The sequence below is a fragment of the Scatophagus argus genome, chromosome 1 (assembly GCF_020382885.2).
Source record: "Scatophagus argus isolate fScaArg1 chromosome 1, fScaArg1.pri, whole genome shotgun sequence".
NCBI lineage: Eukaryota > Metazoa > Chordata > Actinopteri > Scatophagidae > Scatophagus > Scatophagus argus.
The window spans coordinates 17,943,176-17,967,816 of record NC_058493.1 but is presented as its reverse complement, the minus strand read 5'-3'; the positions used below and the strand labels follow the sequence as shown (position 1 = coordinate 17,967,816).

The 24,641-nt window shown below is 42.3% G+C and overlaps 1 protein-coding gene across 10 annotated transcripts in view; it reads left to right on the top strand.

The window, feature by feature from the left end:
* Positions 1–24,641, top strand: part of sox6 (SRY-box transcription factor 6) — a 132,699-nt gene that overhangs the window by 37,718 nt on the left and 70,340 nt on the right. For all 10 annotated transcript variants that reach the window (XM_046388394.1, XM_046388362.1, XM_046388378.1 and 7 more), the window contains 2 exons: positions 9,186–9,426; positions 12,520–12,730. In XM_046388394.1, the coding sequence (XP_046244350.1) occupies positions 9,193–9,426; positions 12,520–12,730 (445 nt within the window). In that variant the 5' untranslated portion in view covers positions 9,186–9,192. The remainder of the gene's footprint in view (positions 1–9,185; positions 9,427–12,519; positions 12,731–24,641) is intronic.

Below are 24,641 nucleotides of genomic sequence, written 5' to 3'. Positions count from 1 at the left end.
CATTAGGTACATCTGTGTTCTCTTTTTAGTCATACTTAAAAGCAGTCTTAATTTATATATTCCTCTGATATAGATGTTTCCCCCATTATTTACGTTTGTTACCATTACACAGCAGAAAGAGTTGTTTGATGAGTATAAAATGAGGTCATCTCTCCAGAAAATTCCCCTTAAAACTCATAACATCAAATAGAAAACCATATTCGTTTAATATCTTTTTGATTGATTCGCTGATTGAGATTCAAAGAGTGGTCATAAATGTTCCAGGACAAAGTGTCTCTTTGTGTGAATGGGGCCCCAGTTGAAATGGAGGAGTAGTTTGAGATTACCAGATTATTTCCTACTAGCCCAGTGAGTGAGATGAGGCGAGCTGCAGCCGTGCACCGTGCTGTGCTGAGGCTGAGCATAATGAGTGTGGTGGCAGGGAACCACAACAGAGCCGGGGCAGAGGCTGCCTGGGAACCAGAGGCCCGTGGCCCACAGCCAAATACACACACACACACACACACACAAATCCTGCCGCACACTTGCGGCTTTTTAAGAAAGCAATTAAGTTAATGATTTCATTTTGAAGCACTGTCATGATGCCTGTGTCCTCTGAGCACAGAGGAAAAGGTATTGGTAAACACAAGCTTCCCCGAAAACCACAGAGAAAAATAACATGCAGCCGAGCGTAATTTGGCATTTGTTGTGAGCACAGCACAAAAATCACTTGGGTAATAGATTGTGGTAGGTATATCACTTGTTTTCTTTTTTTCTCTGCATCACTGTGGACAAATGCAGAAAAGAGCTGAAGCACAGTATGTGTGGTCAGACACATGGTTCGCAGCAGGCTGCTGAGGCATTTTGAGTTTTAGTCAGCGTCTGATCCACTACAGTGCCCACTTTCCTGGAGTGGAAATACAGCACATTTTTCTGTTCAGCCATGTCTGTCAGCTCTCTGATTTTATTAGAGCTATGTTTCACATTCATTTACTCAGGTTTTCTCAGTGCCCGTCCATGAATGAAACCATCTTAGCATTGCTAAAACAGGAGCTTGTACATGTCTTCTGTGAACCAAATTTTTGGGCAATTACTCAGATCAGTGGTCGGGGTTTCTGGTTTTGCTCTTCAGATCTCATTTTACTCCAGTCTCTCTCTTTTTTTGTATCAGTTGTCAATCACTCGTGGTAACTTTTAACCACCTCCAAACAGAGCTGGCACCATTCGTTGAGCCCTTCGCTTCAGCCCAGCTTCTTCTCGTCCAACCTGTCAGAATGACACACACTGTTGACCATGCTTTCTATTCAGCACTGGTAAATTAATTGGTTTCAGTGGTTTATATCAGCAATCAATGTCAGTTTCCCAACATAATAAGCCTTAATCATAAATCTTTGAGGTGTGGCTTGCCTGACCCCTATTCATCATGGCTCTGCTAGATGGCCTCATCTGGGTGGAGCAAATGAACTATCCGTGTTTTGATTTTCCAATTGACGTGTCACATGAAACATGGCTACTCTCTCCCCTCCCCAGTTCCATCCTGGCCTTTCTTCTCACAGTCCGTTAAAAAAAAAAAAAAACAGGGCCCAAAGACAAAGAGACGAAAGAAGTCCAGTTGTCACAAGGAGAGACATTTGTGTGTTCTTTCCCTGTGCGAGCGTTCTCAATGAATATCATTGATTTATTCAGAAAGAGAAAAAGAATAGCGGGAAAGGGGGGGGGGGGGGGGGAACTAAAGAATTGGAGTTGGGTCTAACTCAGGTCTAATGAGCTGTTGTCCCCCCAGGCCCTCGAATTACAATAGAGCAGCTTAATTACAATAGTATTGAAGGTAATTTCCAAATTTTTTCCCTTAGCTACAGAGATCTATTTATGCGATGAGAAAGAAAGGGAACAAAATTGCTTTTCTTTTCTGTAGACATTACAAATTTGCCAATTTGGTGAACAGAACATTAGGGGGGAAAAAAAGAATAAGGATAGTGACGGAGAAACTGTGCCACTATGAACTGACATTCCAGATGTCCAAACCAATGGCAGTTATACCAACCCCCTTTCTGCTGGGCACTAAAGTTGCCAATGATGACCTCATGATGGCAAGACCAAAGACTGAGGCCCATAGTTCCCCTGCCATACAGTACAATAATACCCCCCGACACACACACACCAGTGTTCATGTGTTTCCCTCTCCCTGCAAAATTTCTCTTTCATAATCAGCTATTGTCCTTTGTTTTTTTATTTGCCAGAAGTCTAAAATTGTGGTCCCTTTCAAATTTTTTTTTTTTTTTTTTGCTTTTTTTGACTTCCTTTCTTCCTTTTAACTTCCCCTCCCTTTTGAGATTTCTATGCTCCCTACAGACTTATTGTGCATCTCTTTGGTATCTTGGGATGCATCCCTTCACTTCTGTTTGGCACCCCCCAGCCAGCTCCTCGACTCACATTTCTGGCAACTGTGAGAGATGTTACACTCGATTTGTTGAAGTGCAGCCATTTGCTGCAAACTCTCCAGTGCACAGAAGAAGTTATCTTTATAAATGACAGAATGGACCTGCCCTGAATAGCGCTTTGTTTACTGTTTAACAAAAAGGGGGCCCCACTCTATATTTCATCTGTCACCGTTGCTTTTCTTTCCTTCAACAATGCTCGATTGTTTCCATGAAAATTTCAGGTTCCATGAACAGGAGAATTCTGTATTATTATGTTCCTGCCAAATTCCGATCTCTGTTTTCCTTCTCCTGCTCACAAAGGGCTCATAACTTACTGTCAACTATGAGGCAAGCCACAAAGCTCCACTGTTGCTCAGCAAATAGGCTTGTGTTGGTTGATGGCTTGACTCGCTGTGAGGTTTGCTTAAGTGCAGCAGCAGCAACAGAAGGCTCTTTGGGAACTCCATCCCCCAGCAGGCCCAAAGAAAAAGAGAAAGTAAGAGAAAGAAAGAGGGGTAAAACAACAAGCAGCTTTTCTTGTCTCAGTATTTTTTTTTAACCTCTGAGGCAGAGAAACAGTTTGGCTGGTGAAGGAGACTGCTGAAGTTGTTGTCCCGCCACTATTAGCGTTTTGTGGTGTGTGTGTCGGACAACCAGAATGGCCCTCTTTTAGTGGATAATTTCTGTTAAAGAAGGATGCGAGTACAGAGGGGGAAAAAAAAGGCCAGTGGTGAGTTTTTTTTGGACAGCCATCCTTCATTTGTGAAAGTATACGCATGAGTGAACTTGTGTGTGTCCGGGGGAACTGAGAGGCTGTTATGCCATCCAGCTCTGAGGCTTGTGTCCTGGGATCAGGAAAAGGGCCAATGGCACGGGGAGGGGGGCGAAGGAGAGGGAGGAGGAAGAGGGGGGGGGTGTGGAGGCAACGAGGGATTCAGTGTGTGAGTGCTCATCGACCCTTCCTGAGTAGGCAGACAGGGACACTTAAGCACTCTCACACCTGCATCTGCCTTTGCCTTGCGTGGGGGGGCAAGGACACCAACCATGCTGTCATGGCAGCTGCACAAGTGTTTAAAGTGAGATACAAGGCAGTTCCTCGAGCAGCATATTATTGCAAATAATTTACCCTGCAAAGTAATTATCAGTGCTCTGCTCAATATGTAAAGTGTGCACTTCAGGTGGCTTGCTTAATTTGCTCTGGGTGGCTATCATGTGAATGTGGATTTTAGCTGTGGTAACTGTGGCAGTTTCTAATAGAGAAGGCATCAGGAGAAAGTGTGAAGTGAGGATGAAGTGGCGCTGTAATTGAGTTGACTTTTTGTGAGGGAAGGTCAACAATAATGGAGGAACAATTTAAACAAATACATTTGGACAACTCTCAGCTCACTGTACAGTCCGTTAGCTTGCCGGAAAACCCGTATTTTCTCAACCATTTGGTACATTTTAATACCATTATCTGTAATTACTTTGCCGGCTAGGGCTTAAGAGATTTAAATCAATTTGTCTCTCACGGACACAAACTGATAGTAAAAAAAAGCAAAAGCAATGTTTATCTCTTTTTCTGATGTACATGTTTTCAGATTTAAATTAGACAACAGAAAAATATAAATACAAAATATACATGTGTGCACAATCTGTAAATGTGAGTGTGTGTGTGTGTGTTTTACGACAGCCTGTGTTACGAGTTGATTATGTATCCAGAAACCTGGCTGCTGCACAGCATGGCACAATCACAATGGAGGGTGATAATTTAATTGTGCTAAACGGTGGATTCCGTGTCAATGCTCCTCCAGCTGGGAGCTGTCAGGTAGTAATATCTCATTATGGCAGGTGAAGAACCCAGAGGAACCCTACCACGACACCTGTTAGAACAGGAGGAACCCCTGAAGGGAAACACACAGATGATTTTCTCTCTCTCTGACACACACACACACACTCTCTAACTCTCTCTCTCTCACACACACACTGTTTAAAGCCCCCAAATTATTTTTATTTTTACTTTAAAAGATTACTCTTGATTGATTATACAAGTTATTTTCAAAGTTACTGCCCTTGTTTGTAAATTGATTAAAAATAAGTTTATTCACAATTCAAGTCCTTATTAATATAATTTTTTTTAATGCACACTTAGTTTGGTTCATGTGCTTGATTTCACAGCTCCTTCAGTGCAATACAGTGACAAAGTGAAAGAACAGAACAGTCATGGCACCTTTGTTAATTGGCTCTGTTAAAAGATCTTGCGCAGACACCTCATGTTAACTGTTCTGTTTGATGCTTGAAGACAAATGTCAAATTCCAGCACTGCACTTAAATATACCTGTCTGTCTGTCTCTCCTTCTGTCTCTCCTTCTGCCTTAAATATACCTAACATCGAGCATGACTTATAATTGTGTTTCTCATTATATACATGAATTAACTGTAAATTTGCACACACCGTTTATCCGTGCGCGTTTGCATGTCAACACATGCACAGTCACACATGGAAAGTTAAAGCCCGTCATCTGTTACTGGCTGCCCTCTCATCTCGTTTCTTAGAACCAGCTTTTTTTGTTTGTTTGTTCGTTTTTAATAATTTAAATGATTTTCTCTCCTTTTGTCTGCTGAGCATGTCAGGGAAGAAGGTGGAATATTCTCTCCTGTCGGGACTTGTTTAGACAACTTGAAGGTGTGCGACATCAGTAGTGAGAGAAACATGTGTTGTTGGGTGGGTTGGGATGGTGGGGGAGCTGGTGTGGAGTTACTTATCACCATTGTCTATAAAAGGTAAACAGTGTGACAGAGCAGATACAGCGGGTGAAAGTCGGTCAGACCCTTTTACGATGAAAGAAGAAATGGGATAGCCGAGGACACATGGCCCTGCAGTCACAAGACGCCTGAGATGAGCAGTGCACAACGCTCCTTTAATACTCACCAATTAAGCAGAGGTTGTTTTGAACGATGATGAAACATTATCGCCGGGAACAATTCATGACTCAAAGCATTCCAGGCCATATGAGCCTGCGGCTGGAGAACTTAAGTCCTAATCCTTCAAATGTGCGTAATATTGTCAGCTATATATAGACCAGTTCTTTTTTTCTAACGGACCCTCCCACGTCTCTGCCCCGAGCCTTCAAAGTCACTGGGGCTTTGTCATTGAGAAAGTAGGCAGGAAGGCAGCGTTTCATGCACTTATTGATTACTTTGGTTTGTTAGCTGTCCATTGTTGTTGTGTAATCAAGCATGAGGGAGGGCAGCTTGTCAAGGATTTATGAGCCACCTCTTCAGTTGCCCATATTTTTGCTGTTTAGTATGTTAAAGCGCAGTTTGGGCTTATTTTCCAAAGAAACAGAGTCAATTATTAATGTGAATAAAGTTATTTCAACAGCACCAGAATACACTCTAGTTGTACAAACAAGGCTGTTTTGCTGTTTTTATTTTTGCAAGCACGGACACCATGGCTGTAAACAGTGCAATTCTATCAGAAAATATTATCAAATTCTACATGCATCTGTAATACACATATTCAGCTGAATTCTGCTCCTTATTTTGCTCCTCATCAAATATCTTTGTTGTGTCTGTGCTGATCTATTGCACACAAACCCTTTCAGATCTCAGCGCTGTGTGATCCCCACTCCAAATATGAGGAATAAAATACCGTATGGTTGCCCTCAGATATTTTCAGAGAATTACTGCTTTCCCTTTTTCCCTTTCAATAATATGAGGTTGTATTGTATGGAGCTTGTCGAATGTGGGGGTGGGGCAGAGGGGTTTCTCTGCACTCTTAAGCCGCCCGAGCGCAGCCCTCCCAGCACTGCTAATAAATTATTAACTCCTGCTGACAAATACTGTTATGGAGCCTGCCGCAGATCTGTTGCATTCTTTAACAAGATTGCTGTAGACACATGTTACAGGAGGATGGAGTCTCCATTGCTCCTTCTCTCTCTCTCTCGCTTTCTCTCTATCCCCTTCTCTTGCTCACGCCTCAGCAGTTTGACTGATGGCTGGAGACCAAAGTAAAAGTGCCTGAGAGACTGAATATTTTAGTGGTAAAATAATACCACTTGATTTACTGTGTAATACAAAAGCAGTGCTTTGTTTCACTCTCACACTCCATTGAGGACGAGGTGCTTGTTGCACTTGAGGCCTGAGCTTTTTGGATGTATGAATAAAAAATACGTAAGAATCTACGTGCCCGACCTGCTCGCTCTCTCATACACACGCACAAAGACAGAGTCACACACACACACCTTCCAACCCGACTGCTGCTCCCTCTACTCACTATTACATGCATGCTCTGAACTTTGCTCTGACTTTTGATTTTTAATTAACAGCACCCAATTTTGAGATCACTTTCTATTTGATATAATTACAGGAAACAATTTAATGGCTCATTCAGATTGATGGCTGAGTCTTACTAAAGAAACAGCCGACAACACATTCATGGCACAGAGGCAGAGAGACAGACAGACAGACATGCAGGCAGGCAGACACGGGTCTCACACTCCTGCCCTGCCATCTACCTGACTTACCGGGTTTGTTTGTACAGCTGCTCAGACACATGAGATTAACTAAGGCTACCATTGTTTAGGTCTCCCTTCGCTGCCCAGGTTGATCTGTGACTATATATGTGTGTGTGTGTGTGTGTGTGTGTGTGTGTGAGTGAATGAATGAGAATTGGAGAGAAAGGGAGAGAGAGAGTGAGAGAGGGAGAGAGAGAAAGAGGTGATGCATAGCGATTTGGACACACCACTGTTTCTGAACAATAATTCAATGCACAATTATGTCTCATCTGTTTTGGCGTCATTCCCCTCCAGACCTCTCAAGTCTTCTGTGGTTGGTCTGCTTACTGTTTTCAAGGGTTAAAAGAAAACATGCTGACACAGCCTTTATTTTCTCTGTGCTACTTATCTAGAATAAATGTCCAAGAAGATTTGAAGTCTGCTCCAGCTCTCCTAAATCAAGACCAAAAACATTTCAGCTATTTATTATGGAACTACAGTTGCACTTTTGAAACTTTTGCACTGTTACTGCTTTTTTGCCATTGCTTCTAACACAATTTTTTTTTTTAATTTGCTTAATATTTTATCCCCCAGTTTGTAGTACATTTTAATGTCCTTTTAATGTTGCTTCTGTCAAGGCACACACAGAATAACAGTTTGACATGGACAAGACACCTCATTTGATGGGCTTCCTTGAGTAGGGCCAAAAACTATCAGATCCAAAATCCTTGGTCATAAAAGCCTTTCTTACATGGAACATATCCCTATCTCTCTCTGTGCCCGAGTCTCAGCTGAAAGTGCAAGGACGCCACCGCACCAGAGCCTGCCTGAACCTTGAGAGCCCCCACCTCCCTCTCAACCCCCCACTCCCCCCCCAGACAAGCTGAGGGTGGAACTAAAGTGCTGTCACACTGACCCCTGTGGATAGAGCAGGAGAATGGGGCAGATGGTGATCAGTGATCAAATGTACTACAAGAAGTACCCTGAGTATTTTGTCACATACAAACACAGAGCCTTCATACCTCCAGTTTGTCTTTCTACTTCCTCTGCACACAGACATATACATACAGTATTTGCCTCTAGAGAAGACTGAGCCCTAAGTAGTCACTGCAGTCTTAATGGTCAATGTCCTGTAGTTTAGAAAAATAAGCAGAACAACAGCTCGGGGAAAAGCGGATTAGGAGTTAAATATGCTCCAGCTCCTTCTCTCCACTTCACATCAGTAGGAAGGCCATATTATCCCCTTTTTAATTTAATAGCAAATGCATAATTAGATTTGCTAGCACAGTGTTTAATTTCATTCATTGTAGCACACAGCATGAGTGTGGCCTCATTAATTGTGAGGAAAAAGCAGAATTGGTTGTATAAATTCTGAACACACACACACACACACACACACACACACACACACACACACACAAAAAAAAAAGAGTTGGGTTGTAAAAGAAGGGGGGAGGGGTGAAATTAGAATTAACATGAGTTTCCTTTGCACCTGATATGTCAAGTACACTCTTCACTGTAATATTCATGAAAACATGTGACAGATTTGTGCATAAAGTCCTCCACCGTTAGCTTGTGATTTTAAGCTGCTTATGTTGGATTTGTTGGCCTAAGGGAAAACTGTCACACCAAAATGTTGATAAATTCCTAATTTGATGAGTGGAAACAAAAGAAGACAAGGTTGTTTTTTGTTTGTGTTTGACTGCTATGAAATGAAACTGACTCACACAAGTAAAATGATAAGATGCATAAAGGACAAAACCAATTTAAAATCAACACTAAAAACAAAACAGATTGCTCAGGCAGCTTAGAAATATAAAACAACATTATGACAAGAAGAAGCTACCATGTTTTACATCTCTGCATATAAAACAAGGGAGCAGTTAACTTATTTGTAGGTATTCTTTGACTTTTTTTATCGGTATGGCAGTTCCAGCGCCTGGCTGACCTACTGCCTCAGTAACTGTCTTGGTGTTTCGGCCAGGACCCAAGCAGGCACAGTTCCAGCATTAGATCAAGCCATCCACCTGCATTAAACAAAGGATTATGGAGCCCACAGCCTGCTGCAAACTCCACAAGTCAGAGCAGTTACAGGCGACAGTCAGGTGGAGCAATCAGTTCACTCAGCATTATCTGCTGAGGCGCATCACTCATAATCCTAGTCACAGCCATGCACGATCACTTGAATGTCGCTGCCAGTTGTCCATGACATACTCAAGAAAACGGCAATCCTTTTCACGTATTGCTGATGATCCTCATAAGATAACATTTCTTTTTATTGACTCTCTCTTCTTCTGTTGCTCCACAGCAGAGTCATGTCTTCCAAGCAAGCCACGTCTCCTTTTGCCTCCGTGGTGGATGGGGATGACTCCATGAGTCAGGAGCACTTGTCTTGGGAGAAAGAGGAGAGTGCCGAGGCGCATGGCACACCACAGCTGCCCCTGCACAGTCTGCTCCACGGAAAAGCACATCCCGATGAAATGCAACCGCTCAGCAGCGTACCGCCAGAGAGTGACTGGGACAGCCTGGTGTCAGCCCAGCAGCGCATGGTGAGAAATGCCAAAATATGACATACATGCAAAAATAAATAAATACAAACATAACTGCTAGTCAAAGTCACATTACAAGACATAACATTGGTTGGTAGTGCTGCTGAGAGTGTATAATCTCAATAACAAATTTGAAATCTACCCTAAATTACTAAATTACTATTTAGCGGAATGGACTGACACGACTCCCTGGGTTGAATTAAATTTGCAGAGAAATCACTGGGAACTCTCAAGATTTGCTCAAGATTGCCACAGTTGTTATGTTATATGTTGCTTAATGCCTTTGAGGAAAGAAACTGTTTGAATAGATATGGATGAAAAGTAAAAGTTTCTTTTCAGAGAAAACTGAATAAACCAGGATAATATCAAACCTATGAGTGTGCGCGACTGTATTATCCTTTTCTTGGGAGAGATCAACACTCAGGAGGCTCTTATTGTTCCTGGCTTGCACAACTTCAGCCGATATTCAAACCCGTCGCTCCAGTCCCATGTTTCCCAAACGCTGGAAAACCTCTGGGATCCTCAGATAGGCAGCTCTGCCAAACACCAAACCATCACCTATTATTAACTCCTCCGTGAATAATGTGAACGCCACATAAAACTGCGTCATGACCGATGGCAGCTCTGCTTCGTTTAGCTTGCTTTCTCGTAGCTATTAAAGAAACATGTCCTGTTTTTGGTGCACGGGTGATGTTCTTCTTGTTGTGTGTATAAGCTGCAGCCAGACCCCAAACGCTGCACATTCTAAGTGAGGAGCTGCTTTGATGTGAGCGGAGCGAAGAGCACAGGCACTTGTGGGCTGTAGACATGGGAGGCAGGTGGTTGTCTGTGACAGAAGGGTCTGTGGTAAAGAGACCCAGAGGGCCTCTGAAGTAGCTCTGCAGTTGGCCACGGAGACCCTCAACACCTCAGCATTGCAGTACAACACGCACGCAAACACACACACACACACAAACACACACATGTAAAGGATCTGTAGCAGACTGCTCATGATGCTGGGGTGTGTACACACACAGTGTAGGTTCTTGACAGATCACTCAGGTGTTGTTTTCATCTGTGCAACATGACAGGATGTCAGGAACAGGATTTTAGCTTTAAGTTTTATAATGTGTAGCTAAAAACATATAGAAAAGCATATAAAACACCACCAACATACAAGATCAAACTTGTAAAAACTGTAAAAGTATTTATGTTGCACATCTGCAAGATAGTGTCCACACTGTGACACTGTGCCTTACAAAAATGGCCCAGAAAAATCAATGGGAAAAAGTCATATCAATCCTAAACACAAAGCAAAACAGAAAAAAAATCTTGATTTGATGATAAAATTATAATATTGTATATATATATATATTATATAATACTGTAGTATCTTTAGAGTATAAACAAAGCATCTTTTGCAGAGGTTGTTTTATAAATTTTTGATTAGTTTAATGCATTTTTACTGAGATTAACAAGGCCAGCGGCCAGCAAAATAACATCAAGAAAATGAAAGGGTGATACAGGTCTGAAAACAGTTAAAGGAGTTTGATTTTAGTCTATGAGATGGGTGGATGGTGCCTGTCCTATATGTCAAAGGCTGAATGTTTGAGCATTTTTGTATAATCTACTTGTGAAATAGGTCTCACCTGAAATGCTGTCAGGAGTGTAAATGTTACTACATTCATTATGTTTAAAAGTTACTTAAAGGGAATAAATGAAAAAGACAAAATGAGCAAAGGAGAACAGAGATGAAAGGCAAAATGGAGGACAACAGGGAGAGACGGAGGATAGAAAAGGGAAAGGCATAAGGTGAAAGGAATGGGAGTGCTGCCTTTGCTGATTACCTGACTCCACTGCTGTGCCATGCGTCTGTGTGGGCTGTGCCCTGAACCAGTGCCAGCTGATTAACCCAGCACTGCTCCACTCCCCTCAAGCACTCTCCACTGTCTGTGCCACACTGCATAATCATCCAACACAGGGCTGGGAGGTGCAGAGTCGGCCGGTAGGTCGTGCCACCCTGGCGCTTGGTACCAGACCACCCTAAACACCACTGCAACTCTGCCTGGAGCATGACATGCAACGCAGGGATGAGAATTTGGCACTGTCAACATTCCTGCTCGGTTTACCGCATTCCTGACTTTTTATTTAGGACTGTCAGTGGCTCCAGACGTGGTTTCTATAATTTAACCCTGCCACATTACACTCTCTTATCACACTGCTGCTGATTAAAGCTCACTTTGCATTCGGTATTTGTTGGACTGAGATTTGTGTCATGTTTATTCTCTTCACTATAGAGGGCCAAAGTTTAAATCAGAGCAAAGCCTTCCCCCATTAAAGGCTGCAGACTCACTCTGCTTATCTACCTTCTGCTTTCTAAGACTCCACAAACCATAATTAACACCACCTTCTGTCAGATGCAATCCTCAGCCATGGTCTGTGTGCTGACTGTACACTCCCATGTGCAGAGTATTCTCTCCCTCTCCCCCAAGCTCTCTCCCATTCTTCTCCCCATTTCCTTCACGTCTCTGTTTGTGCACAGGGAGCACTCAGCCAGTCAGCCAGAGACAGGACCCTTAGTTAAATACTAAACCATACACAGGTGGGACTGAAAAACAACAACAGCTTGAGACAGGACACAGATTTACGATAGCTCAAGGCACTCAGCTGAGAATAGGTCTGCACTAGAAAATGAACAAATTACACAGCAGTCACCCTAACACAAATGCACACTCAAACGCAATTTGAGAAATTACAGTTGGGAGGTTTCTCTGTGTCGTCTCTTCAGATGAAAAGTAAGGCCTGAGCACATTATGGATAGGCCCTATGAAAGTGTACCTCATCATTTCATCTCAGTTTTTCACCTGTCATGTCTCATTTACCAGCGCAGCTAGCTCTGTTGAAGATACAGAAGCTGCTGTATGAAAGCCAGAGAAGAAGCCATTTGATATGGCCGAATCGCCCCTGAGCCACAAAAACCTACCAATCATTGCATTTGAATGAAAAACTGTCAAAAAGCTCAACGGAGCCCTGACAGAACACGAAAACACAGTCTTCATTTAATACAAATCCCATCCCTTGTTGAACCCCTCTCAACCTTTGTTTGTCTTACAGGAATCTGACAGCAATAAAGTATGTTCCCTGTACTCCTTCCGGAACAATTCCACATCCCCACACAAGCCAGAGGAGGGGGCCCGGGAGCGAAGCGACCTGCTGAGCGGATCAGCGTTTGGAACTCCGGAGCGCCGCAAAGGAAGCCTGGCAGACGTAGTGGACACGCTGAAGCAGAAGAAGCTGGAGGAGATGACAAAGACAGAGCAAGACGGTATGACTCCTGGTGTGTGTGTGTGTGTGTGTGTGTACACATTTTTCCTCCCAAGTGTCCCTGATCATCGCAAATTTTCCCTTTTTCATTTTACACGTTTCTAGCTTCCCGACTGTCCGCCTCCTTTTTCTTGTATCTTTCTGTCTCACGCGGGCTCACACAAGCTGGGAATACTGACGTTACAGTGTTTCCAGTTTGTTCTGAACCTCTTCCAATGTGACAAAGACTGTGTGGCAGCACACCTCAGCATAAGTGTGGTCCTCTTCCGTGCCAAGGCAAACTCTTTGACTATAAAACTCATAGTGCTGACCTGTGCCAGGAACATTACCTCTTTTTATTTTGCTACACAAAACACTTTTCACTTAGCTGAGGTATTCATCAGAGTTTACTACGTACACACAACACAAGCCCTTCTCACGAGTGTTATCTGTTTTACATAAATAATTTATCTCATTCAACGCTCAATGACAAATTCAGGGTTTTTATTCCCTTACAATTACAGACAGAGAAAAAAAAAATTCTGTGATAAGACCGTAAGGTCTATGTCACATCAGCACCCCGTTTCACCCGGCTCGGCTCTCTCTCCCAGAGCCTGCAGTCTATCAAGAGTACGGTGGAAAAACAAATATTTGAAAGAGCTGCTGAAACACATCCCCCTTCTTAATTAGGGCTGTAGTAATATAACTACACCCAATCAAACGTTAAACCCCCTTGGGAATGCATGTGTCTCATTTAGTGTCTGGGGAGCTCTTAGCTTAAGCACTTCATCAGACGAATAAATTAGACCTCTGTTAGCCTAAAAATAATTTGCCACTTCTTTTTTAAGTGTTCGTTTGGTGATCTTTGTATCAGAGCATCACAGGCCTATCACCAGATAATCATTCAGCCACATCCTGATATAGAGTCTGATTATTTGTGGTGTCATTTGGATAATAAAAGACAGAACAATCAGGCCTCATTCATCAGAGCACCTGTAATTTGGATATCAATTAGTAAGCTGAAAAGTCTGGATTACTGAAATGGATCGAAATGACCAGCAAAGGTCAAGATGCGTTTGAAACGTTAAATACACAAAACATGCTGGTGTGCATAAGCATCCCAGCATTTTTCACCCCTTACACAAACGAAGGCTTCTGCCTACATGTGACGTTGAATTACTCACACTGTAATCAATACGTTTCACGGATTATTTGATGACCACTGATAATGGCAAAAGTGTGATCACTCATGATACTGCAAAACAGCACATATGTTTTTGAGAGAGGAGTTGTGCCCAGGTTCCTGGGGCTTCCTTCTGAATGTTTCAGGAATATTAATAATACATGTTTTTTCTTGGTACTGGTTTTCCTGACACTGGGCTGGTCCCAGAACAGACAATGTCAGCCCACAGCACCTTACCGGACAATTTTTGGTTATCGTCAGATAAGAATGTGTTTCATCTGTGTCTTGTTTCTCGCAGAGTTGATTTTCAGGGAAAGATGGTCGGTGCTCTCTGTAGCGACGGCGGGTGTTATGGTAATGAGACCCAGCTGGTGAAGGCTGGTTGTTGCAGTAATTTAAATGGTCAAGTGCAGCTTGTAATCCACAGCCGTATGTTAGCACCGAGAGGAGAGGGTGCTTTAGAGTGCCATACAGCTGTTTTAATCTCCTGTTAATAATAGAGACTTGGTCTGCCTCATGCACTGTGTACCATCACCACCTAAATAAACTCCCTTGTTGGAGGAAATTAGTTTCTGAGCAGGGAACACAGCACAAGACAAGAGTCTCACAAAGTTCAGTATGCCATCCCCAAGCTGCAGGAGAGATACTCTGTGCTTGAGAGCACTTGAGGAAGATTCAGCAGTGATGATCAGCGATTACTGTGAAATGGAGGGAGAGGGACTCTTAGAAAGTGCCAAAGGAAAACCTCATGAAAACCTTCGAAAATCATAATCTTATGTCTTTGTTTATGGAGAGAGACACCGTTGGAAATTGAAAAGGACGTGATTAACCTATTAAAGAACATACAAGAAGGTCGGAAAAGCCATGTGTTGTCTTAATGATGTTGCTAATGTGCCACAAGCAACAGATGAGCTAAATATATCGCTTATCTAAGCATGACAACTGTTGTGTCTAATTCTGCTGCGTCGGTGCCTGCCTGGTCAGGACCGCCGAGGTCCTCTGAGACTCTTCACCATCTGCTGCCATTCTTCTCTGGGCTTCCTTGTCTGGTCAAGTTAGTTCATTGTCCTAAGGACTGAGGATGAACGCGGCGACCTCAAGTGTAGAGGGAAAACAAATGGTCTGTGGTACACTGTTTACACAGTACATTGCTCATATATGGAACGTGAAATTCCACTTTAAGCAATGTTAACATTGGTGGAAGCTTTGGCTCAGAAACCTTGTTGGACATCCAAATATTGTTGGCCGTCTTTATTAGCCATTTAGTATGGGATTTTTTTTTTTCTATGCTGTGAGAACCACAAATGAAATTCTATTCACTTCTATTGTGTTGTGGTGGTGGCAGAATTGCAATATAATGCATTGCATTACAATACACCGCAATAATTTGGGGTGATTTTGGTGAACTGGACTTAAAGTAGAAATAAGCCTGTTGGCTTATTTTACTAATACTGTATGTCTTCTTAGACTGTTGGCCAGTTTTCCTTTAATTAACCGGGATACCTTCACAACATGATAACAATAGAGGCGGTCCTGGTATTATAGCTATGGTTCCTCCATTCATCCATCTCTATATATTTATACCCTTTCACCCTTTCTATCCTTCCATGCTTCCTCTCCATTTCTGGTCCTTAAAGTGCTTTAAGTGCTTGTGACTGTGCTAATGAATGAAAATGTCCTCGCAGCAGCAAGCACCGCATTTAGCTGAATAGTCACCTTTGCTGTAAAAGCTCTATTAGGCCCAGTTGCCAGCAGGGCTAACGATTGTGCCCCATGTTTATTTACTAGGTATTGTAAATGCATTATTTATGGATAGGTCTCCGGACAGCACTTGTCAAGAGTTAAAAATGTCAGTACAAAGTATTAAGGGAAAAAAAAAAGAAAAATAGCCACGATTATAAAAACCCAAGGTGACCTTGATTTGATTCACATGCAATTAGAACACTTTTATATAATGCACTAAAGTATGAATTAATACCGTGCAAGTCAACACAGAAATACTTTGTGTGTTGAGTCTTTATGATCGTCCCCAAGACAAGGACGAGTAACTGGGCTTAAGCTTCCTGTCTTAGCTCTCAGTGATATTCCTGCAGAGTCCTTGCTTGTGAGACATCCTTTGTTTCTGGTCTGGTGGGTAAAGAAAGTGCATGAACAACAGTTCTGTAGATAACAAAAAAAAAAGACATTAAGATGTTTTCAATCTCATCTAATTAGTAATTTCTAAATTACATCAGTTGAGGTGTGTGTCACATAAATGCAAATATACAAAGTCAATGATTTCACCGGAGTTGAGGAAAGTACAACTGCAGTTATGATATCTAGAATCACAGTATAGCGTTGTGGCTTAGCTCCCTGGATGGTGTTGAGAAGACAGTATTGCATGTGGACAACCAGCCAGTGAACAGGTGTGGTGTGACGACATTTGACACAGCTGTTAAACAGACTGTGGAGACTTTTGGTGTATAATCTATAGCTATAATCTATACATACCAATAAAGTAAAGTTTTTCCAGAGAAAATGTACAAAAAGCACATAGTGTACAAAAGTACAAAAAACACAGAAAAAGGATGCCCCTCTTTAGGACTCCATTTTTTAAGACCAGTCAGAGTGGATACAGTAGGTGCTCAAGCAGAATACTCAACACCTGGAGCCCTTTGACTGAGTCATGGCTAATTAGCTTAGCAAAGGGGAGTCATACCACCATTCAGACAAACTGTGACTCCCTTTTTAATCTCGGGGAGAAGCATATTTAATGACTACTGAGAAAAGAGTTCTTACAGCTATTACAGCGGCAGGTAACCAAACCATCACTTGTGACATAAAACAGCACAACAACAAGAAGAGTGTGCCACTGTGAAGTAACTCTGTTTGAGTAATATGTGTGTGCTGTATGTGTTCCCGTGTTATCACTTAGACCTTTCTTCCTCTCCCTCTGCCTTTATCACCTCTATTTATAAGTGTAATCCCCCTGGCGAGGTGTATTATCACTGTATAATGACTGTGCAGTAGGTTGAGTGTGGGGGAGTGATCGGCATTGTGTGCGTAGCCCCAGGTCATTATCCTCTATTACAACAGGCCATGTAATGAGATTCAGGGATGGGTGAAAGCTTTGGAAGAGAATAGGATCATCTCTAAGCCTGTGGTCTGATTAGCACTGATGAACTCTTGACTCCGTTGTAAAAGTGTCCCCCGTCAGTGTCACAGCCCCTGCTGACTCCAGACGGCGGCTCACTGGAAATTGGCTGCAGGTGCTTAATAGCCCAGACAAATTTGGAAACTTATTTAAAGTGTAGCATTAAAAAAAGACTTTCATTGGTTTTCTAAAGGTATATTACTGTACATATAATGCAGTGTGTATTATACATTACTTCCCTCCCCCCAAACACACTGATGCACTTTCTCCCCTCCTCTTTCAGTCCCCTCTCTTCTCCCCTCTCATCTCATCCCAGCTGCCATGTCATCTGGTTCTGCTTTATCCCACCTAATTAATAGGAATCTTTGTTATAATGATCTGAGCATGAGCTTCTGACTCTATGCATATGCAATGAGGGCTGGAAATCCAGTTGCCTTGGTTGCTGATACTGAGGCATTCTTCACACATAGCTCTGCGCTGCCTCTGAGTGTAGCATCCTACCGGTCGGCGTGAGACCGGGACCCTCCTGGCAGGACGCACACAGGCCAAACATCAGTCAAGCACCAGCGTTTCTGCTGTGCCCCGTGCTCCCACCTCCTTTAATAATCTGTTCTTTATATTATCAGTATGATTTCAGCAGGCTACTTATCTTGATGCAAGTAATCTATTTGATCAAACAGCCAATATAGTTTTGTGTGTATGTGTGTGTGCTTGCATATACTCTATGTGTCAGTGGGTGCCTTTGTGTGTGTGTGTGTGTGTGTGTGTGTTCTCTCTTGGCCTGTGGCGTGGTGCACCAGCCCAGCGGAGCAGTGCTCTGGTCTGTCACTTTTGTTTGAATAGGTAATGTAGATCTGTTCAGGCTGAAGAGACATGAGCTGGAATCGCTTGTTAGGACACATGATCAAAAGCGGCTCTCTGCTCTCTGCCAATCAACCCTCTTGTCACCCTGTGAAGCAGACGTTAAATAGATTTTTCGGCTGTATGCCGCGGGCAGACTGCCAGCCTGACATGTGAACTTTCACAAAAAAGATACGCTGCCCCTCACTCCTCCCTAATCTCACTTTCCCAACCTCATCCTCCTCGTCCAGTTTTTTCTAACCCTCTTTTCCTGTCTGTTTTCTCTCTGCTCACCCATGTTTCCCCCACCATCTTGTCACCCTTACCTGATCCAGATCAACATTTTCCCTCCTCCTAAGATTTTTGTCTCCCTCCCAGTCTTACTCTCCAGTGACAAAGTTGCTCCTCTGCCAGGCAGACATCAGAGCCCAGGGCTAAATGGAGTGGCTGTATGAGAGCAATAGAAAGCACAGAGTGCCTGGTCAACTGCTGAATTATGTATTTACTATCTGTTCCAAAACACAGCCCTCACATAACACCGGCACGTCCCCACAGGACGACGGGGGGGCTGACACAGGTTTCACTTTACACAAGCTAAGATATAGATTTTGTTGCCCCTTTCAAAACGGGAACCCTTTCTGCTGTCTTGGTCATTCAGATGACAAAACAAGCAGCTGCTTCTTCAATGTGCCATTCTTTGCATTCAAGATCACCTTCCCCAGTTCTCATATTCCGATTAGTCAACAGTAGCAACTGCTGTGGAGCATTCCAGGGGCCATCTTCCCGGGTTTCAGCTGTTGAGCGTGTCCCCCTGCACCCATGCAGCACAAAACTCCCATTGTGATCCTGGCTTACTGGCTGCACAGGAACCCCTTGATAGGAGGAAACGGGTGTCTCTGAGAGACAAATCACAGCCAGGGTTGCACAGAGGCTTGTTTGTCTTTACATACCCACACAAACTGCACACTGGTTGTAGGTATGTCTTGTCAGTGATGCTGCTACTGTGCAGAAGCGATCTGGGGATATTGTAAAATAATAATATTTGCTGATAGATAAAAAACAATTGGTTTGCCTCAGTGCTGAATGGGGGATTAAATCAGCAGCAGCTTGTAATGTCTGGCTGTTTTATGTGACGCCACAGTATTTGGCTGGGCACAGAGATGTTGAAACACTGACACATAAGACAAGCCATTAATGCTACTATATCTGTCATTGGGCAGCGAAGCCAAGAATTGGGAAATGCGGCTGAAAGGAACATGCACAGACAAACCTCACATAATCAGGACAGCGACGGGTGTCGGGGGGCTGAGGTGGTCAGAAATGGGGAGAACAGGGCTACTCAACAATGGGATGTGGTGCGGAGGGAGTGCATGCGTGTCCTGCTGTGTGTGTGTGTGTGTGTGTGTGTGTGTGTGTGTGTGTGTGTAGGGTTGAGTCTGTAGGGTTACACTAGGAGACTTGTGTGCCAGCTCAGTATCACTGTCCTAGCTGTGGCATTCAGCTCCCAGGCATTCTCCACACATAACTTGACAAAAGAGCCGGTGTCATCTGACCAAGGATCAAAATAGTGTGAGCGTAACTCACACCCTGGACACAGACAGCCTCAGTGGCCTGCTAATGATTTCAGAGCACATTGCGGACTTGTTCTGGAAGTCAAGTCGTACGTCAGCCATCCAGCTAAGAGATCCGCCTTGACACAAGCAAACATGACAACTAGTGCATATGCAGCCTATTAACATATTTGCATTGTTTTTCTGCCACACAGCAAACACAAATGTTTTACACCAGACTTTGATGGCTGCCTCTTGAACAAAGAGACTATTTAATCAGCAGTGATGAAAAAGCTGTTTCCTCCCACTCATTGCTTTTTTTCTGTCTCCTTAGTCAATAACACTACACGCACCAGCATATGAGATGTCAGAAGAAGTGAACAGAAATGTGTTTTATTGCTTTCAAAGCTTGAGCGCCAGTGATTATAACTATTTGATGAACTTCACAACTCTTTGGAAGTAACTTCAGTACCTGCACCAGTTGGGTGGTTAATAAGTTTTAGGACCACATCATTGATTACACATCATGAAGTTCAATTAATTAGTTGATACTGTTATTCAAAATTAGGATTAATGATTTGTTGGAGCAACCTTTTTGTTATTCATGCCCCAAGTAACATAATATTGGAAAAGGTGAACTGGGCCATAAGACTCCACTATGCAATCATTTTACTTCCTTTGCTGCAAATTTCATCTTCTTTTCCTTTATCTTTGTCAGTTTTTTTTTTGTCCTCAGTGGGTGGCACTTTGCTCAACAAAGCCGATACTGTATGGCTGTCGTTAGCTTCCCCGTTGTGAGTCGGACCAATGAGCTCAGTGACTCATGAGAAGCAAATTTCTCCATCATTGCCCAGCAGGTCTCAGTCTCTGAGTCTCTCTCTCATGGCTCTGTGTCCAACAGAAAGGGAATGGCCTGATTGAAAGGAAAATTGCAGCTTCTATTGTTGCTGAACCAACTTGAACAACAGCACATTGAGACACTTGGCTGTGGGCAAATGAATGGGGACCATCTAGCAGTGGAAATGCTTAGTCTTTAGAAGTGCTGTGGTTACTACATCATTCCTTTATCCAGTGGCAAAGCAAGGATCAGAATTCCATTAACCTTCCAATGAATTTTACTTGTTAAGTGATTGTCAAGTTATAAAAAATTTAGTTCTGGTGTGATGGTGCAATGTTACAAAAGATCACTTTTTTTTGGAGGAGATTTTTGTTGTGGCCATGTTGGTATGTATTTTTCTCTGTAAAAGAATAACAATCTAAAAATAGTGGCCTTTGGTCTTACAGTCCAGTAATCAGTGCATCCTGAACTCTGGCATCTTAGTAAACAAAGTTGACTGTAAGATTCAGTAGATGACTTTAATTACTATTTGAAAATGAGAGAGCCAAACTGCAGTAGTAGAAATCAATAATAACCTCCGTGTGAGTTCAGATTTTCTTTTTTTCCCCTCAAAATATACTAACAATGAAAATAGATATATGGTATACAGCTGGAGGATATTGACACACACTTTAGCAAAATTCAACACATGTACAGTATGCCGTATTTCCAAAAGTGCAGTATATTACACAGCTTATTCCTGTAATTTGAGCTTTTTTTAATATCTCATCTCATTGTCTCTGAAGCGCATCGTTGTCGCCCCACATTTATGATGAAATAAAGTTTCGATGTGTACACCGGACTCTTGGCTTCACTGCAAATTGTAATGCATTCATGTGGATCCTATTAGTCTCTTTTTGTCCTTGTAGAGTCAGACACCCATTAATTTACTAAATCACACTGAACAGCCATGATCACAGTACTCCACGTTTTCTTCACACATCTATTAATTTAACATAGATGAATAAATGTGAATGTTTTCGAGCATTGATTAGCAGGCAAGTTTATATCTGACAGTTAAATTGCAGGGTACCCCAAAAAAAATCTCTCCAATGCAAGGTACCCAGTAATTTAATTTCCGTGTGAAATTATTATAATTTATTACAGTGTGTGGACCCTAATGATTACTGACATCAAATGGAAATTATAAATTGAAATTAAGTCCACATATTTCTCCTCGTAATGTTCATCTTCACAAGTGCTGATCCTCTCATCAGCATCGGCAGAGGTTCCAGAAGTAATGTCTAATTTTTCTTTCTACTAAACCAAACACACATGTGCATCACTATATCTTTTTTTTTTCTCATAACTTTCTGTTTTGCTTTCTTGCTATGTTGTTTTGTGGTTAAAATAAATAAATAAATCAATGTCAAACTTGAGATATTTTAAGGCACCTTGCTTTGGAAAAGCTTTTATTTGACTGACTATTATTAAATAATTGTGTAAAATATAAAATTGCCCCGTTTTAATAAAACCTCCACCTCTCTTTGACCTTGTCTGTTTCTTCATACATGTGCTACTTGGGTTTCCTTAATTAAATCAAATTAATTCTTTGTTTCCCTTATGAGCTTTAAAGTGCATTGTATTAATAGCTGCACTCAGTAGACTCCCTCCGCTGCCTGAATAGAGGTTTAAAAGTAAAGAAGGGGAGAGGAGAGGGAATGAAAAGTTCATTTTGCTATCCAAGCATTTAATGGTCCTAGTTCTTAAAAGTGACCTTGTGGGGTAGAGAGCGGAGCAGCACAGCAGCTCCTTCCAGATGCACACATGGCATCCATCGGGGGCACAATCACGCACAGTCCCAACACCTCAGGCTCGGACATATGTTGAGTTTTATTTCATTCTTCTGACATTAATCCTATTCACCAGCTGTTCTGCCAGCTGCCACTCTCCGGCTTAAGGGGAGATTGCAGTTTTGGGGGCTCTGAGTACTGGTTTATCTTGGCTCCTCATCTGCTCCTCACGAAGTTTTTGATTGGATTTTTTTTTTCCTTTTCCTCCTCCTACTTCCAGGTTCCTTGAGTTGCATACTTTCCTGCAATCTTCCCCTCTCTTTCAACTTCTTTGCTTTTGTTTTTCCCCTCTCTAATTTGTGTGAAGATAACAGGGCTGCAATTTAACTTTGAATCCTGGCTTTTTTCTGGCCCATGCTCTCCGCAAGTTTTCAGCAGTGTTCCTTCATGATATGTTAAATTAATACGCTCAGAATATTTATTACAAACATTAACACCAAATTCTCTCTCCGAGGAAGTGACGCACAGCATTTCTCAGCATGCACACTAATCTCTTGCCAGCCCTTCAACTTCTCCCACTCTTTCTCTCAAGAAAGCATTTGTAAGGAATCAGAGCGCTGAAACCTGCTCACCCCCCAACATCTAACAGCATTTCTGTTGGATTAGCCTGGACATGGCCTCAGCCTGTACAGTTATGATTATTGACATATTGGGTCTGACATATTTCACATTTATGTGCATTGTCTGGAAGCATACTCAAGTGTTCTCAATGTCATTTCTGCTGAAGTACGGCCAGGCAGTCTGCGAGCAAGGGCCGCAATGAATTGATCATTGCTCACTGCTCACTTTAATAATTCAAGCCTGATTGCCACAGAGTGCCGCAGTAAAATGGATTGGGAGAGGTCACATGCTGCTCAGCTCAGGAGGTGAAGCCCCTCAGGGATGGTTAATTCATATATGCTTGATAGACACGTGTCCTATTTAAAGAGGTCAGGGTGCTGTGTGTATACGTCTTCTCAGCATGGCCAGGTCAACACTGTGGGATTAACACGTTGGTCAGTGCAGATAAAGACGAAGGATAAGGGAGAAGTTCTTGGTCACATAGGCCAGCGTGTTTAGTAGCAAAAAAAAGAAAGAAAAAAGAAACCCTTAAATAATCAAAAGGTTACCTGCAAGTTGCATCTAATTTTCCTACATGAAACTGCACAGTTTCTAATAGTTCTGACCTGTGCTTGTCTTTGTCTATGTCTTTTAGGCATTTAACTCTGTAACCTTCAGTTGCTAATGGAAAAAAAATAAAAGGAATATAATTTAATTTGCTGGAAAGCAGTCCCAAAATGTTAGCCAAATATTAAAGAAACAGAGCAGCAAAAAATAGAGAATTTAATTAAATTGAACTGAACTGAACTGAGCTGAGCTGATACTGTGACTATAAACTATGGTAACCACTTTGTGTAAGTCTGTTCATCACTGACTATCAAACCTGCACTCAGCCTCCACAAGGCAGCTTGTCAAACTCCTATTCACAAAAAGACATTTATTTGACTTATCAAGGAAAACTACAACTGACCCAAGACCCCTTCCAGACTCTAACAAGAAATTTTAACACTTGGTGAGATGTCATCACGTTGAGGTAAAGAAGCCACTGTAAGAAATAAAGAAATAAGGATGAAAGGAAATAATGCAGCCAGGGAGGACATGTGTCAGAACCTCAGATGAAGCACATCTCCAGGTTCCCTACAACGTATTTATAGCAGCTGTTTACATGACCAAACAGGATAGTCTAAAGGTGACTAACAGAGATGTTCACCAAGTGGAATAATGATTAGGTGTCACTTAAAGAAAGCCCACCACGAGGTGCAGGTGCGCCACAATACACTGACATGTCTGGACCTTTTATTTATGCATGCCAGCACTGGTAATTACATATTAAAAAGCTGGAATTATTTAACTGCACCAAAAAGTCTTCTGGAAATGGTAGAGGTTATTAAAACTGTTGACAACGAGGAAAGGTAATTGCCTGAAAATGAGCGACAACGCACTGTTGTGCTCAGAATGTTTTTTTTTCCCCCCTCAGCTCCCTCTTTAGCGTTTGCATTGTGCAGCATCACCCGGGTGTGTAACCTATTGCGTTCCGATTGCTCCCTTGCAATTAGTGCCCTTTTTGTCCTCACTTCAATAACGCCATGATTATGGAGACTTCAGGAGTATTTGCAGCATCCAACAGCTGTTGTCTCAGGGACTACCGGCTGAATGACAAAAACATGTTTTCTCTCTGCATTTCACATCCCTGCCTGCTTCTTGTAATTATTATGTTTTATTTGGTGTGATGATGGGGTCTTGTTTTTAGTGTGTCTGTGATTAAGATATTCAAAGGACTCCTTGGAGTGTGTCACAGTCATTTTCTTTTTTATCAATCTCGACTTTTGATTTGTTTCCCGTGCAGTGCAGAGTGGATGGAAAATTAGACGTTAGCCTATCATTGTCTGACTGAGATTCAGAGTTTTATCTCAGAGGTAGAAATTTATGCCTGCATTAAAGACATGTACTGTATCTTGAGATAAGAAAATTAAGAAAAGAAAGAAAGAAAAGAAAGAAAGAAAAAAAAGTCATTCAA